The sequence below is a fragment of the Thamnophis sirtalis genome, unplaced genomic scaffold, assembly GCF_051295495.1.
Source record: "Thamnophis sirtalis isolate CommonGarterSnake01/CBP01778 unplaced genomic scaffold, rThaSir2_p1.2 scaffold_10, whole genome shotgun sequence".
Lineage (NCBI taxonomy): Eukaryota > Metazoa > Chordata > Lepidosauria > Squamata > Natricidae > Thamnophis > Thamnophis sirtalis.
This window is the reverse complement of record NW_028261390.1, coordinates 22,901,618-22,918,472: the sequence shown is the minus strand read 5'-3', so window position 1 is coordinate 22,918,472 and position 16,855 is coordinate 22,901,618. Positions and strand designations below refer to the sequence as shown.

Genomic DNA, 16,855 nt, shown 5'->3' with positions numbered 1-16,855 from the left:
ATTCTTCTTATAAAATCCATGCCATTTGTTTTTTTGTCCTGTTTCATATCCCTGTATTTTTCTTCTTTTGCAGCAAGGCCAGCATAAAACATTTTTGTGTGTCAATGAACAAGACATGGAAATTGTAAGAGAAAATATTTTAAGCAGCTTTTAGAGGTCTTGGATTTGGGCAAGTCGAAGCTGCAGTCTGACCAATGCACTGTAAAAAGATTAATTGTTTGACATTTTTATTGGGCCAAAAAGATGTTCAGGCTATATTTCAAAACATTCTGCTGAACACCGTGGGAATTATTGACTTAATATGTACAACTTTATTTAACTTACTACTCCAATAAATCAATTTGTTAGACTGGCCCTACAATAATTATTATTCATATAGTTAGGGCAGTACAACAGAAAGCTATCAAACTAGGTACAATTAATGCATACACATTTTTAGGGATGTGGTGGCTCAGTGGCTAAGACACTGAGCTCGGCAATTAAAAGGTCTGAAGTTCGAATCCCTAGTGCCGTGTAACAGGGTGAGCTCCCATTACTTGTCCCAGCTTCTGCCAACCTAACAATTCGAAAGCATGTAAAAATGCAAGTAGAAAAACAGGGACCACCTTTGGTGGGAAGGTAACAGTGTTCCGTGCGCCTTCGGCGTTTAGTCATGCTGGCCACAAGACCATGGAAATGTCTTTGGACAGCGCTGGCTCTTCAGCTTTGAAACAGAGATGAGCACCCTAGAGTTGGGAACGGCTAGCACGTATGTGCGAGGGGAACCTTTACCTTTTATTTTTCCTCCTTTCCCAGTGAACGATACAGAACTCTTACAAATAATTTATTTTCAAAATTCAGAAAATCTGTAAGTATAAAACGCACATGGGATACCTTATACGCAGAGATCCACTCATATATACAGACAGCACATTATACATTTCCTAATGTTACAGAACAAGGAACATTTCGCATTGCAGAGCATGAATAGAAAAATAAAAGTAGTCTGGAAGATTCTTTCTTCAGGAAACTAGAGTCAATACTTGCTATCTCTCTCAAAAGTATCTTATGTACCTGAAACAAGAAAAGCATCGACTCAGCCTTTCAGAAACCCAGCTGCTGCTTTAATTTATTCATTTAATTAATTAAAAAAACTTGGAGGTATGGTTCAATCAGTTCATAAAAGGTCTCTGAAGAATTTGTTCAGCCAATCAAGTTGTGAATTAATTTTCTGTTTGCCTTAAAGCCTGTTATATAAACTTTTTTTAGATAATCAGACATCACACATACTGATACTTTTTTATGTTTTGTCATTTTGACATTTAAACCAGAGAGTTAAATACAAGATACAGTCATCTTCATCTCATATTCAGCATCGAACACATGGAAGTTAAGACCTTTGAGCATTATTCTGTAAAACTTTATTGGCCGCTGCATTAGAAATGCTAAAGTATTATATTTCAAATCCTAATTAAGATTTTAGAATCCTTGATACTCTCAGAGTTTGATTTGTTAGCCTGAGACATTGCGTTACCCAACTGTTGTGGCCGGTCAGCTGCCAGCAGAGCTAGCTGCAGAGACAGAGGCAAAGCCAGGGTCTTCCATCCTCCCCCAGGTGGAGAGGCAGCCATCTTTGGGGGCAGATCTGAGTGAGGGGGAGGAAGAGATGGGGCCCATCCAGGGGTGCGCTTCAAAAATTTCACCAACAGGATCTCTGCCTGATTGCTGGATGGGCGTGGCCTAGTCAGCCTCCTGCACCAGGTGTGTGTGTTTTAGCCTTCCCCAGATGAGATTTTTCTCAAGCCTCTGGGAGGGCAAAAACTACCTCCCACAGGCTCCAGAGGCCTTCCGGGAGGCCCATTTTTCCCTTTCTTGAGCCTCTGTGCGGGGACTGCACTTACCTCGCATCCAAAACCGGCCATGTGGAGATTCCTTGGAGAGACGGGGTGGCAGGGGAGGGGCCAGCCAGGGGTGGGATTTGAAAGTTCTCCAAATCGGCCATGTTAGGTATGGGTTCTTCTGAACCTGGCCGAACCTGTAGCAGCCCACTCCTGCCCCCCCCCCCTCATATGCGCATATGCGCAGAGAGGAATAGAGAGGAGAGCAAAGGAAAACACTAAGCCGGCTCTCAGGGACACTAGTTAGCCCCTCCCTGACTGGGAAATAAATAGGATGGGTTAGGGAGTGGCTGGTTGTCTCAGACATTCATTTTTAGGATACAGCAAGCAATTCGGATTTCTAGACCAGAATCATGTCTGTTGGGCCTAATTACATTTGGTTTTTTGTTTATCCACATGAATAGAGGACTGTTCCTACTCTGTTTGAAAAGGAGTTTGTGTTTACTCATGAGTAAACAGCTTATCATTACTTGCCAAGGCTGGGTCAGAACATCCACTACATAACATCATTGATACTCTGATACATTGATCACCAGATAATGTTACCGAGCTGGGTAATGAAAAATCTGCAAGCAAACAAGCAACTCAAAGAGCACAAGGACTCCACAGTTCAATCCTGAGATAAATATATGTTTTCTATTGGAACTCATTAAAATACAATACAATAACAGAATTGGAAGGGACCTTGGAGGTCTTTTAGTCCAACCCCCTGCCTAGGCAGGAAACCCTATACTGTTTCAGACAAACGGCTATCCAACATCTTCTTAAAAACTTCCAGTGTTGGGGCATTCACAACTTCTGGAGGGAAGCTGTTCCACTGATTAATTGTTCTAACTGTCAGGAAATTTCTCCTCAGTTTCTTCTCTCCTTAATTAGTTTACACCCATTGCTTCTTGTTCTGCCCTCAGGTGCTTTTATATGTTTTAATACATTTGGAGTGGATCTATAAATTATTTTAAAATCAACTTCCAGAAATCCAAAATATTTTTATTTGACATTTTAAAGTAGACACCTTTGAAAGTTATTTAGTTTCACTGAAGATATAAGGGGATAAATTCTTGATATTAAAAACAGTCCCTTTTAAAAAGTTTAAGAATAACCTTCCACTTAATGTCTCCAAATAATGACATAGATTGCAAGCCAGATATCTAGTTCTTAAAACTGTTGCATATTAAAAGAAACCTATGAACTTTTGGCATGGTAACACTTTACTCTTCAGCTAACTGTATGCTTAAAATGGTTTCCATTTTGTATCATTCAAGTTCATAAGAAGTCTTCTCTTTACATTTCTCCTATGAAGCCATAAATGTCCTGTTTCCAGCAGCTCCACTCAGTATCCTCTTCCTAATATGAAAATAAAACAAGAAAAATTAGATTTTCCATAAGATACAGGTAAAAGGTTCCCCTCTCACATATGTGCTAGTCGTTCTTGACTCTAGGGAGCTGTGCTCATCTCCGTTTCAAAGCCGAAGAGCCAGCGCTGTCCGAAGAGGTCTCCGTGGTCATGTGGCTGGCATGACTAAATACCAAAGGTGCACAGAATGCTGTTACCTTCCCACCAAAGTGGTCCCTATTTTTCTACTTGCATTTTTACATGCTTTCAAACTGCTAGGTTGGCAGAAGCTGGCACAAGTGACAGGAGCTCACTCCGTTACACGATGCTAGGAATTTGAACTGCCAAACTTCCGACCTTTCTGATCGACAAGCTCAGTGTCTTAGCCACTGAGCCACCTAGATCTTCCATATCTAGTCTCAAAAAGATGTAAAGCTTGGCTGTGGCATTGTCTTTTATCTCACAACTGCTTGGATTAATTTTGATATCCCTTTAGTAAAATTCAACTGTAATTTTTCCAGAGTGACATTTTTTTCCACAAAAGTGGCAGCCAATAGTCCCCTCACTGAATGTCTCCTATACCACCACACCTAGATTATTAAAACAACAGTATATACAAATGAGTAGTTTCCTAACTGCACATCACTGTTAAAGTCCAGCATCACTGGATCTTCTTAAAAGTGCTGGATTGCACCAAAATTCTGGGAATTTCTGATCCCTGGCTTTTTAAATCTTCTATAACCCCATTTCTATACTGTCTTAATGTTCTTTATTATTTATCATAACATTGTTTTGCAGTATATTGGCATGTATTGACACATATTCATTCCCAATTAGCCAGACGAGTTCTTTAAGCATTATGATTGTTCATATAAGCTGTACATATATGCCTAAATACCTGTGCAACATGTTCTCATATTTTGCCATTGGTACTGGTGTTCACATTTCCCATTTAGGACACTAAACATCTATGATTAATAAGGAAGCTCTGATGACTTTGCAAGAAGTACTACATTTTCTTCTAAAGTTTGAAAGTCGCCAATTATCTGAGAAGCAGAGACCCTAAACATTGCACAGATAATACAGAATATGCCCACAACAAATAGCAAGATAGGGAATTATACTAAAAACAAATATCATTATGTTATGAATACACTTACCCCTAAATCCTCGGCCACCACCTCTGCCTCGTCCTCCTCTGAAGCCTCCGCCACCTCCACCACCTCCAAAACCTCTACTTCCTCCAAAACCTCTACCACCTCCAAAGCCTCGGCCACCTCCAAAACCTCGGCCACCTATAAACAAATAAAAGTAGAGGGGTGTGTGTGTGTGTGTCAAATGAGACTTTTACAGTATCCAGTGAGTGAGAATAGCACATAGAAAACAGAAGCCTAAATGAAACAGATCCATAAATCTATCCGTTAAACAAGTATGCAGAAAACATTCATAAGAAATTGTAATAAGATCTTCGCTTATAGATAATGGAGCTCATTATCAGAGATAGCACCAGTCTTTAAAGCATGCAACTGCCTTTTTTTTCTTTATAAAAGAACTAAGCTGTTCCTAGGATGGGCCAGCTTAGCATGCAACTAAGGCACTCCTTTTAATTTACTATCCTGCCGACTATCCAAATAATGTGACTGGGATGACGAACTGGGATTAACAGACAACTTAACCAGGGATTTGTCTTCCTGTGAAGGAAACCGAAATCAGCGCTCCCCTTCTCACTATGGTATTTTACACAACCGATAACATGGGGTTAATTCCTTTTTGCTATGGCTGCATTTTCAGCATCCTAAAACTATGTAGAGAGGTTAATTTTATGGAGAATGATATTCGGGATGCAGTATTGTATAAGACACTATTTTTTCTCTAATACGTTTACTTGAAAATGGAGGGGCATTTTATACACAGGAGGCCGAGAAGAGAAGGTGTGGTGGTCCATCCCCATCCTCCAGCTCTGCCAGACGAGCCTCTACCTTATATGCAGCTCTAGCAGTCCTCTCTATTGTAGTTGTTTCCTGTATCACATTGCCGGCCTAGGTTTCCTCTCTATTGTTCCTGTGATGCATTTCCTGTGCTTGTATTACGCTCTCTCTCTAATAAGAGGGCTTCTGCATGGTGATGACTTGTAGTGTGCTTACTTACTCTACATGAAACATGGGAGCGTCCTATACATGGGGTCATCTTATAGACAGAAGAATACAGTTAATTCAGACTCATCTGTTCATCCCTGAATAAATTAAGTCCTCCTTCCAATTTACTCCATTCTCCTTCACATGTGAAGTTTTGCGCAAATCCAATGAGCAGTCCTAGCTGCTGTCAGGACCATATTGTTTGCAATCTTCTAAAAACACTTTTTCCATTATTGCATAACTTGTTCGCCCTGTAAGAAAGAAGTCTACCTACCTCCGCCTCGCCCTCCTCGCCCTCCTCTTCCTCCCCGCCCACCTCTTGGGGCTCCTTTCTCCCCAGGCGGCCTTGGCAAAAACCTCTGCAGGGGGAGCAATTTTGCTGGGTCGATATAAAACTGAAGGAGGAGATGAGCGTTAGACTTTGCCGAGCTTTTGCTTTTGGCTTAAATGTTGCTGTTTTCTTGAGCCAATTAAAAATACAGGTAGTCCTCAAGTTACAACCACAACTGAGCCCAAAATGTATGTTGCTAAGTGAAACATTTGTTAAGGGAGTTTGCCTCATTTTACGACTTGTCTTATCTCGGATGTTAAGTGAATCACTGCATTTGTTAAGTTAGTAACATGGTCCTTAAGTGAAATTGGCTTCCTCATTGACTTTGCTTGTCAGGAGGTCCCAAAAGGTGATCACAAGATCCTACAACTGTCACAAACATGAACCAGTTGCCAAGTATCTGAATTTTGATCACATGACAGGATGCTGCAATGGTCATGTGTGAAAAATGGTCTTAAGTCACTTTTTTCAGTGCTGCTTCAATTTTGAACGGTCACTAAATGTAAGTCAAGGACTACCTGTAATCATGACTTATGGGATAGATTAGCCACATGTAAATCAACCCATACTTCTTTCAAGCACATCAAATATGCTTAATCAAAGACAATAGAATAGAATAACAGAATAGAACAGAATTCTTTATTGGCCAATCGTGATTGGACACACAAGGAATTTGTCTTTGGAAATTAGAAGACAATACAACACAGTACAATAAACAGGATGCAATCCTGCTTCCCAATCCTGGGAAACTTAAAATCATTTTTGACATCATACCTTTTTGCAAAATTGGTAACTTTTCCTTTTAGAAGGGGATTTTATTTTGTTTAATTTAAAAAATATTACTGCAAAACAAGGGGCTGCAATTACTACCCAAATGAAAATAAAAAATGAGATTACTGTTCAGAAGTACTGCAGAGATAACCCTCAGACGTTACCCTCAGGGAATCCAAGAATGACAAAGAGAATCAAAACAAGCACCAAAGGGCACCACTGAGCATGAGAGAATGCCGATGTTTAGTAGTCATAATAGCCATTAATATAGTCAGTTACTTTTTCCCTGCGTGTCTCTGGATGTGACTGTGTCTGTGTGTGCCTTTGAATCAGTGTTGACTCCTAGCACCTACCTAAACCAGTCTCTGCAGTCTTCTTGGCAAAATTTTGGAAGTGGTTTGCCATTGCCTCCTTCCTAGGTCTGAGAGAATGACTGGCTCAGTTTCTTTGTGCCTAGGATGAGACAGTCTCTGGCATTCTACTCCTAGTTCAATGCCATAGATATTGCCCTAATGAATCAGCAGTTAATAAACCACTATTATTTTTTATTATTTGTTAAATTTATTTGCCACCTATCTCACCATGGTGGCTTACAAAAATAAAAAAGAACAAAATGAAATGAACAAAAATAAAAATAAGATGACAGAACAATAAAATACACAATGACAAAGAAACACCACAAGAATAATACATCAATGTGATAACACTAACAAGAAGGATGTAAGTTTCATACACGTTTTTAGAATTTAGACAGATGTTTATGAATATTTAACGGGCAGCAAGATAAAGGGAACATAAAGCAGGACTTACCTTTTGTAGTTTTTTGAAAGATGAAGCTTTCATATTTTCTGAGAGCTTAACTGAAAAGTACTTTCAAAGTGGCTTAAGGAAAACTCTTATAAAGATTTGTCGCACATGTCTTTTTATCAATTTAAAAGTAAATCCTCAAATTTTATGATGATCCAATAGGTAGAAATCTACAAAAGACTTTCTTAACCCATTCATGACAAGTCACTTACAGAACAAGAAATAGGAGAAGAGGAGGTGAAAGAGGGCACAAATGAGGTACAGGAAGATAACGTGGAAGAAAAATTGAAAATAAAATGCAGATAGAAGATTTCACTGGAATTTACAGTCACAAAGAAAAAGCAGGCAAAGGGGGAGATCCCCAAAAAAGAAACCACAAAACAGTAAGGAAGGGAGAGGAACAGGGAAAACCCTGGGAAAAGTTACTAGAATAAAAGTAAATACTCTGAAGAAAAGATACAATAACCACAAAAATAGGAAAAAGAAAAAGAAGAAGTTTAGGAAAAGGGGGGAGAAGAAAAAGAATTAAAAGGGAAATTTTTGAGAGCCCAAAAGAAAATGGTTAAAAGAGAAAGAAAGGGGAAAGGAGTTACATTAGTAGACAAAAGAGAATAGCAGTAAGATTGTTATTGTTATGTAATTAATTAAGAAATAAAGACATTATAGTATATTGTTAAGTGTAGAAAAATTGAAAGAAATGCTCTCTATGTTTAAATTGAATTAGAAGATATATATTGTTTATAGTAAAACATATAAATGGAGAAAATAAGAAATGAAAATTTGGTGTAACTTTGAAGGGGCGTTGAAGATATTTGTTATGTATTAAGCAAAATAACTATAAAGATGAAAATAATAGAAAAGAATAATTTGGTTGAAAGTGAAAACAAAACTATGATGTAAAATGGATTATGTAAATGAGAGTGTTCCTGTAATATGTATAATTTGTATTAAAAAATTAAAAAATCTTGAATTAAAAAAGTCACCTCCTTGGAGTGATCATTAAAATAAATATTATGAAACACAGGAGCAACAAACTAACAGCCAACATGATACCAACATGATACATTCTAGATATATTGAAGATCCATATTTTAAAATCTCCCAACTATCACAGACATTAGAGTTCAATAACATAGGGAGATAAAAATAGGCTGGAATTACAGCACTCCCTACGTTTTTGTATTAAAAAGAAAGTACAATAGCACAAGCTTAGGGAAGAAGTCCTCCATTTCTCATGTCCCTCAAGGAAACACAAGGAGATTCCCCAAAGCAAGGTAGAGAGCCTAACTTTCTTTAAGAAGTTCATTAGTCTGCAAGTAATTTCTTATAATATAAAATGATCAGATGAGTCTAAGATTTTGCATTAGATTCCAAGTGCAGGACAGACTTCCAAAAATTAAATGCATTCAAAAAGGTTCTATTTACCAGTTAAAAATAAAAACCATGCTCTATGTCTCTCTCTCTTTCACAAATACATACACACAAAACTAGCAATAAAATTGAACGTGACTAAAGGATTCATTTACACTGCAAAATAGTTAGATTCTTAAGAAAATATTGCAGTTTGTGATATCAAATTTGCAAGATAAAGGTAGAAAAAAAATAAACTTAGACTCTAAACAGTCAGCAAAATAGTAACTATATACCAACTTACATACCAACTGAAAAGGTCTGTCAATATTAAATACTAAGTGGAAAACTCAACATATATTCCCTTAGCTAATGCAAAAGTTCCATCCAACACCTTGGCTGGCCTGGATCAGGTATCTGAGATCAATCCATATCACAAGTTGGATAGGAGGCAATTAGGAATTCTAATTTCATTGTTATCCAGAAATATAAATAACTATATCTATAAAGTCTTTAGAAATTGAGATCAACCTGAAGAAGACTTTATTTTTTTACTAATCTAGAAGTTTGGTCAAGCCAAAATGTCCAAATGTAAAACAGCTAATCTTCTCTTAAAAGACAGAATATGGTGGTACATACAGCTGAAACGGAAACTTTTCTCGTATATAAACAAATTAACTATTTAGATGCATTCAAAGGTACACAAAGGATACAAAGTCTCTAAGTTGCCCAAATATTTCATCCACTTTCCCAATCTGTTCTTTATTTTCTAAATAAACTGGTGCATTGAAATAAGGCACTCTGTTTTCTTCAGTGACACATTTACAAACAATATCATCTTCACAAGGATGCATAAACTGTCCAAGAACTGCAAAGAAGGATTAAGAAATCAAGTTAGCTAGATTCTCTTGTTTCCTCCAATTTTTCTAGTATTCAATATACTTACTAACTACACTTTCTGGAGGTCCTTGGTCATAACCACCTCTATTAAAGCCACCACGTCCTCCTCCACGTCCAAATCCACCTCTTCCACCACCTCTTCCTCCTCTGTTGAAACCACCGCCACCACGGCTGAATCCACCACGATTATTTCCACCTCTCCCTCGAAATGACATGTCTTCTTTCTGTTCAATATGCATAACAAGTGTAAAAGATCAGCTGAACTTCCAGTTATATGTATTAACCAGTATTATCAATTGTGTAATACTCATTAGGCAGCTAGTAGATAATATAGTCATTTCAAAGCAAGAAATAATTTAGCTATAAGTAATAGTTCAGGTTCACAGCAATTATAGAAAATATGCACTTTTTACGCCCCTATAAAATCCTCCCTATGCTGACCATTTTAGGATAGAATAGGATAAGACATCAGGTGACACCAATGTATTTTCAATGAATTAACATATCTAATATATTGGTATTAAATAGCATTTTTGTCAGGCCTGTTAAAGTCACAGGGTTAAAAGCAAAATTTTCAGGGTAGTCAAAATCCTTTTTTCCTTTTGCAAGACTTCATCAGTAGAACATAACTCATGTTAAACTAAAAGATAATCTTAATATGTAAAAGTAAGACATCATATCTTGCTTCTATTTCTGATCAATGACCATAATAAATGTTTTGATTTTGTTTCTAACATCTGGAGAGAATTATCTGTTGCAAGAAAAAGTGGTACACCTGTTCCACCTCCCATTACCCATAAACTTTTTCAAAATATCTTCTTTCTTATGAATTAGACACTTGTATACCTGAAAGTTATCAAAAAGGGTTTTGTAATATTATTTCAATATGCAAATAAAAAGCCCAAGATACAATACTGTTGGCAATATACTTATCCATTTTTTAAAAATCCTCTTTTTACAAGTCAGCAAGAACTAATATAAAAAATGTCCACTCACCTCTTTTAGTGATCTGAAATGCTATTTCAAATGACTGCAGTGAGACTTGTCTCTTCTAGTGTGTTGGAATACTGCAGTTCTGGTCACCACCATACAAAAAAGATGTTGAGACTCTGGAAAGAGTGCAGAGAAGCACAACAGAGATGATTAGGAGGCTAGAGGCTAAAACATATGATAAATGGTTGCAGGAACTGGGCATGCCTAATGAAGAGATGGACAGGTAGGTGACATGATGGCAGTCTTCCAATATTTTAAGGCTGTCACAAAGAGTGGGACAACCTATTATCCAAAGCACCTGAGGGCAAAACAAGAAGTAATGGGTGTAAACTTATCAGAGAGCCAACTTAAACTTAAGGAGAAATTTCCTGACATTGAGAATCAGTGAACGCCTTGATTTCAAAAGTTAAGGGTGCTCCAACACTGGAGATTCTTAAGAAGAGATTGGACAGCTATTCATCCGGAAAGGTAGAGTTTCCTGCTGGGACAAGGGGTTGGACTGCCAACGTTATTTTTGTACTCTAACCAACGGAAAATGTGTAGAAGGAACAGGTGAGATAATGCCGTGTGTGTGTGAGAGAGAGAGGGGAGGGGAGGAGAGATAATAGAACAACTATTTCCTGAACCTCGTAGCCTTATTCTGTGCGATCTTTCTTAACCGTTTTTTTCAAAACGCCAATGAAGCTCAATAAATACGCAGCCTTGGGTCAAATCTAATTCGGGACTAAAACTCTCTAAGTCACTCGTGAAGAACTCCCACTTTGGAAGTCAAAACGCAAAAACACATTATTTTTTTAAAAGTACAACTCTGCCTATAGGATCGATGCTCTTTTCATTCAATAATTTACTCTCCTAAAAGTGACGTTACATTCTCAACAAAACAGACACACACAGCAATCTTACGCGTGTGTATGTATCACAGTCAAACATACACATACACACTTTGATCTACGAAGGCACCAAGGAGACTTCGGGAGATGGCAAGGCAGAAGCAGTCCCCGTTCCCAGGCAGACCTTCCCACACCCATCCCCAAAACCCGTGACGGCTCCCACCTACCCGAAACTTGTCCCCTTTCCCACGTGGCCGCCTCTCTTTCTCAAAAGCAACGCCACGGCTCACCTTTGATGATCTCAACAAACTGCGCCAGCTACTTTGACCAATCCCAGCCCTTCTGCAAAAAAAGACACCGCCCACCAATGATCATGTTTCCGCTTCACTATAATTATGTTTTCCAGTGTGTCGTGCAAGTAATTTGCAGCCAGCTGCAAGGCATGGTTCACGCTGGAGCAAATGCACAGCCCCAACTACTACCCCGCTAATATCTCTCATGGGTACCGGTAGTTGAATCTACCGTTACGGTGGTGGTTCGGTTGAATCCCTTCTCTTACACCTATGGAGGTTCTCGGTCATCCAGGACATGGTTGTCCCAAAGGTGCTTTTTTTCAAGAGGCACCTGGACTTTCTGCTTTTTCTTTTAAAGACTTCACGTTTCTTCTGAAGAGCTGAAGAAGCTTCTTGGATGAGAAGCGAAACGTCTTCCAAGAAAAATCAGAAAATCCAGTCTTGGAAAAAAACAAAAACACCTTTGGGACTCCTCTCACACCTTTCTATAATGATAGTCAAAGAAGGCTCATTTTTCTTCTGTCTTACATGTTGAAGGTGGATCTGAGAAATGCTAATTTCCTCCGCATAATAAATTGAAATTTTCCAAGTAGTTGAAGATACATAAATGACTTGATTTCTGGTTTATGTGAATAAACTACTTCATTCTTCATCGGTTAGCCTTTTGCCTGAATTTGGTTGTAACTCATTGATATTTTAGGTTTAACTGTACAATTTATTCTTAGGTTGTTAGTTTACTCTAGGATAGACAATAGTTTCAGAATTCATTGGTAATCACAATTTTATGGGTTTTTAAAATGTCAAATCTAATTATAAGTATTCATTTTAAATCCTAATCTTAATATAGTGCAGTGCTGTGTTGTGTATACCTAAATATGTTATACTTGAACAGCTCGATCTGATTACATGTTGCGGTCTTATCATTTCTCCTTTTTAAAACAAATATTTGGCACTAACATAGTGAGCATTCAATCCCACTTATTGATATCACTATCATTCTGGTACAAATTTTTTATTTATTTCTTACAGCATGTGATCAGTTCTGTATAAACACTTTCACTCTATATATTTTCTTAAATCCTTATCCATCACCTGGCCTGCCCAAGATCCATTATTCTTTTTTTTTTCCAAATGTTTTATTCATTTTCATTTTCAATTTTGTACATTCACTTATATACTGAATATTTGCAATAATAATATATATATATATATTAAAAAAAAACCTAAACACAACTCATCATCCAACATATAAAACCAACCTGTCACTTTCATCCTCCATACACCCCTTCTTCTCCCCCTCCAACTTTCCTTTCTCCCTCCAAAAATCACCCCTCCTACTTCCCTTTCCCCTCCTATCTTCCTCACCCTCCTTCCCCTCTCATCCTCCTTACATTCCCCTCTTCCTCCCTCCTTACTTCTCCCTCTTCTTTTCCTCTACTTCTCACTTTGGTGCATTTCTCTATTCATTAATCTATTCAGTTACTAAAAATTGCGCTAAAAAGAAAAGAGAAGGTAAAAAAAAGAAAAAGAAAAAGAAAAAAAAGGAGAAAAAGAAAAAGAAAAGATAAGGAACAACAGTATACAAGTGTATTCTTCTTATTCTATATATTGAGACTATATCTCCACCCACCCACCCACCCCCAATGAACCCCCCTCCCTAATCCCCTCCGACTTCCCAGGTCCCACACCCGGAACAGTTCACTTCCATTCACCTTCTAGAATATCTTATAGTCAAATAGATTAAAAATAATAATGAAAATAAAATAAAAAGAACACTCCGAAAAAAAAAGAAGAAGAAAAAAAGAAAAATCTTTTTGCATTATGCTCAGCCTCCCATCATTATTAAGATTTAAACAGTAATAGATCATTCCATTTATATTTTATCTTCGTCCCTTGCTTCTTTGATATTTACCCCCATCTTCCTGTAGACTCTTCAAATAGCCTTTCTTAACCTTATATTCAGATAATAGTTTATACAAAAATCAATTTACCTTCTAATACAGAGCAGTCTAATCATACTTTCGCTACTCTTCTTCCTACCCCTCGCTTCTCATCTCCATTCCTCCCAAGCCAAAATTCCATAAGATTAGGATCTCTCTCTTCACTTTAAAATCCTGAGCTTTTTATGTTAGACTTCAAGCACGTAAATCCGTAAAATGTGTGCCCAAAATCCAAACCGCTTCATTCAGTCCCAAGATCCCTTCATCAATATCCCGCTCCACCTTCCCTTCTGCCCCACTCCTCCCGACTCAATTCATCCCAAACCGCAATTCAAATAAATCTTGGTCTCCACTTTCCTCACACCAGAAAACAATTCATGCGCAGTTTGGATTAAAATTCAAATAAGTCTTGTAAAGATCCCATACAATATCTGTCCAAAATAAGCGATGCTTCTTTCCGTTCCTCATCGATATACAGCTTTACCATTTCATACCAAACAGGAATCCTAAAATTTTAATCAATCCAAGAGTTTAAAAAGTATTTTAAAGACATCGCTGGATCTTTATTCTTTACTCTTCTGCCCTTCCGGAAAGAGAAGGCAACCCTCTGTCTTATAGCCACGTGTCCCGCTGCTTTGAAGATATGGCTAAATCCTCAGTTTCCGCTCTTCTGCCTTTCCGGTAGGGGGAGAACAACTCCCTCCGTCTTGTAACCAAGTGAATTGCTGCTTGTCTTTCCTTCACCTTGTCTTTCCGCATTTCCGAGTGAGTCAGGAAGTCCCGCCTTCAGAGTTTTATAATAAAAGTCCCGAGCTTCCGAAACAGAATTGAGACGAAATCTTTGATTCTTGAATGTGACTGTGATTCCAACTGGAGCTTCCCATTTATACTGTATTTGGTGGTTTCTAAGCTCTTTGGTTAAAAAAGTATAATCTCTCCTTGCTTGCAGCATCTGGAGTGGTATTTCTTTAAAGACAAACAAATTCTGCCCATCGATTCGCAGCCTGTTGTTGTAAAACTTTTGGATGATCGCATTTCTGGATTCTCTTGTGAAAAAATATATAATTATGTCTCTAGGAAGCTGTCTCTGTTCTGCTACACACGAATTCTGGCGATAGATTTTTCGAATATTCCAATCAAAATTGAATCCCGAACTTCCCACCGCTTGACTGAAAGCCTCTACAAACGTCTGTTTCAAGTTCTCTCCTTTCTTTTCGGGCAGTCCTCTGACTCTTATTGCAAATGCCTTTCTGTTGTAATTTATCATTATAAGTTGTGTTTGAGTATCTCTAATCTCTTGTTGTAATGCTTGAATGTTGGAAGTCAAATTAAAATTAGCCTCCTCCAAAGTTTCCAGTTTAGTCTCCATTTCTTCGGTATAATCTGTCAAAGTAGACATAGCTTCAAAGATATCCATCTTTATTTGGGCAATCTTGGTCTCTATTTTATCGCATAAGTCCAGCACAAATTCTTTGATTTCTTGTTTAAAGTCATTGAGTATTTGATAAAGAAGCTCCTGTGTTAAGGAATCTCCAGTAGGGGGTGTGGGAGGCAAGGGCAGCGATTTTATAACAAGTTCTTTAAGCACATGCGAAGGGGAGCGTTTTGCCTGCTTAGATCTGGGAGCCATTATAGATAAAAGCTGAGAATAAACAGATAAGCAGTATCTTCACCTGCTCAGTTCTCAATAAGTTATTTGTAGATTTTGCTTGTTAATGAGGAGCAATCTCCGGGAAGCTAGAGCCAGTTAATTACATCATCTATTAATCACCAACACTGTAAAAACGCCATTTTGTAGCACGATTGAACAAAGAAGCCTCAAAGGAAAACGAGGCTGGTGTTTAAGATAGTTATAAAGAAAGGAACATCTCAGGAGTAGAACCCGCTCGTGTTGGTCTTAAGTAGCTTTAAGCAGTTTATCATTGTCCTGAGGGGGGGGATCACCTGTCTAGGGCTGCAAAAAAAAGCAGCTGAGAAGAACTGGCTGGAGATAAGAGCTCAGTTACGCTGGATCTTTTCTCCGTTCGCAGCCCCCCCAAAAAAAGAAAAGGGGCTGTGAACTACGAATAAATCCTAGCACCTGAGCTTCTGCCTGCCCCTTTCTGCCAAAAAGGGGTGATATCTATTGATCTTAATTAGATATACAGACCAGAACTCTGAGAGGAGCTCCGTTGAGCTCCTTCGGCAACAGACTCCACCCCCAGAAGCCAAGATCCATTATTCTTTACACAAATAATGGTCTATTCATATTCAGCACCTCTTATCACCCTGGTATCTTTTGCTAATTACTTTAGTCTTACCTTAATACATCAAATTTATCATGTTTTTTACTCCTTTGCGAGGCAAATGCTTGAACAGACTCCTGCTTAAATATCTGTTGTAAAGAAGCAGATGCTAACCCCCAAATGTTGCTCACAAATCTTCCTATAAAATCACTGAATGGGCATATGAAGATTACTTTATACTAGAAGTCAAAATTTGCAATAAACATCAACCTTTTGCTTAGAATACAACACAAAATCTATTGTATGCAACTGCCTCATAAAATCCTACTTGTTCAGAATCATAATCTAGAAGCCCATATTTAAAGAGAATTAAATAAAGGACTTCATAATGATTTTTAAAAAACATTTTTTTAAAAAGAAGACTAATTGTAGACTAATAAGTCTACAGCCTACAAACACACACACAAACACACACACAGACAAACTAGTATTTCCCTGAAAGCTTTGGTTTCATGCCTAAATTCAGTTTAAACAGAAAAGGAGAGCTGGGTTTTGCCAGCTGGCACATTCTCCTGATTAAATATAGCATCTTGTAGTTTGTTTTTTAACCTGGAAGCCAGAATGGATCCATCTGTAAATTTCCTTAACTTGCCCCTTATTAAAACTGTATGGACAGCATCACTTTCTGCTCTGTGTATCAAGGTTGAATAGGACTGGACTATTGGGCAAGCTCAAGTAAGGCCAACATATTTTTGATCTAGTCTAGTGCAGCAGTCCCCAATCTTTCCAGCTTGACAGCCTGGCCTGACATTGGAGGTGACGACGACATGTGAATAGCAGGTGCACACACACAAGGCCTCTGCTTGCTTATGTAAGTGGAGGTTCGTGTGCAAGTGCAAGCACCCTGCACTTATTTGAGTAGAGATTTGTGCTTGAGTGTAAGAATCCTCCACTCGTGCAAGGAGTTTCACACTTTAGCACAAGTCCTCTCTGCTCAAACACCCTCCACTCACAAGAGCTTGCCCATTTCTCTAGCGCCCTGGTTTCAAACAGACCACGGCCTGGTAGTG

At 38.1% G+C, this 16,855-nt stretch overlaps 1 protein-coding gene across 2 annotated transcripts; it reads right to left on the bottom strand.

Annotated features, from left to right (window-relative positions):
* Positions 1 to 2,486: 2,486 nt before the first annotated feature.
* GAR1 (GAR1 ribonucleoprotein) lies at positions 2,487 to 11,696 on the bottom strand. Of its 2 annotated transcripts, none has more exons than XM_014072625.2 (8): positions 11,555 to 11,696; positions 10,501 to 10,613; positions 9,551 to 9,728; positions 9,318 to 9,472; positions 7,258 to 7,317; positions 5,620 to 5,740; positions 4,371 to 4,505; positions 2,487 to 3,221 (listed from the first exon to the last, which is right to left on the bottom strand). In XM_014072625.2, the coding sequence occupies exons 3-8, from the start codon at positions 9,717 to 9,719 to the stop codon at positions 3,208 to 3,210; spliced, it is 654 nt and encodes a 217-aa protein (XP_013928100.2). In that variant the 5' UTR covers positions 9,720 to 9,728; positions 10,501 to 10,613; positions 11,555 to 11,696; the 3' UTR covers positions 2,487 to 3,207. The 2 variants fall into 2 exon arrangements, with proteins under 2 accessions (XP_013928100.2, XP_087580338.1); XM_087724212.1 differs by lacking the exon at positions 11,555 to 11,696 and adding an exon at positions 11,440 to 11,527.
* Between the last annotated feature and the right edge of the window lie 5,159 nt (positions 11,697 to 16,855).

Excerpts from the sequence above, each read along its gene's own strand:
- GAR1 (XM_014072625.2), bottom strand. The coding sequence starts at position 9,719 with ATGTCATTTCGAGGGAGAGGTGGAAATAATCGTGGTGGATTCAGCCGT. Across the intron at positions 9,473-9,550 it reads ACCTCCAGAAAGTGTAGTTA|TTCTTGGACAGTTTATGCAT; the intron begins GTAAGTATATTG and ends CCTTCTTTGCAG. Across the intron at positions 5,741-7,257 it reads CTTTCAAAAAACTACAAAAG|TTTTATATCGACCCAGCAAA; the intron begins GTAAGTCCTGCT and ends CTCCTCCTTCAG.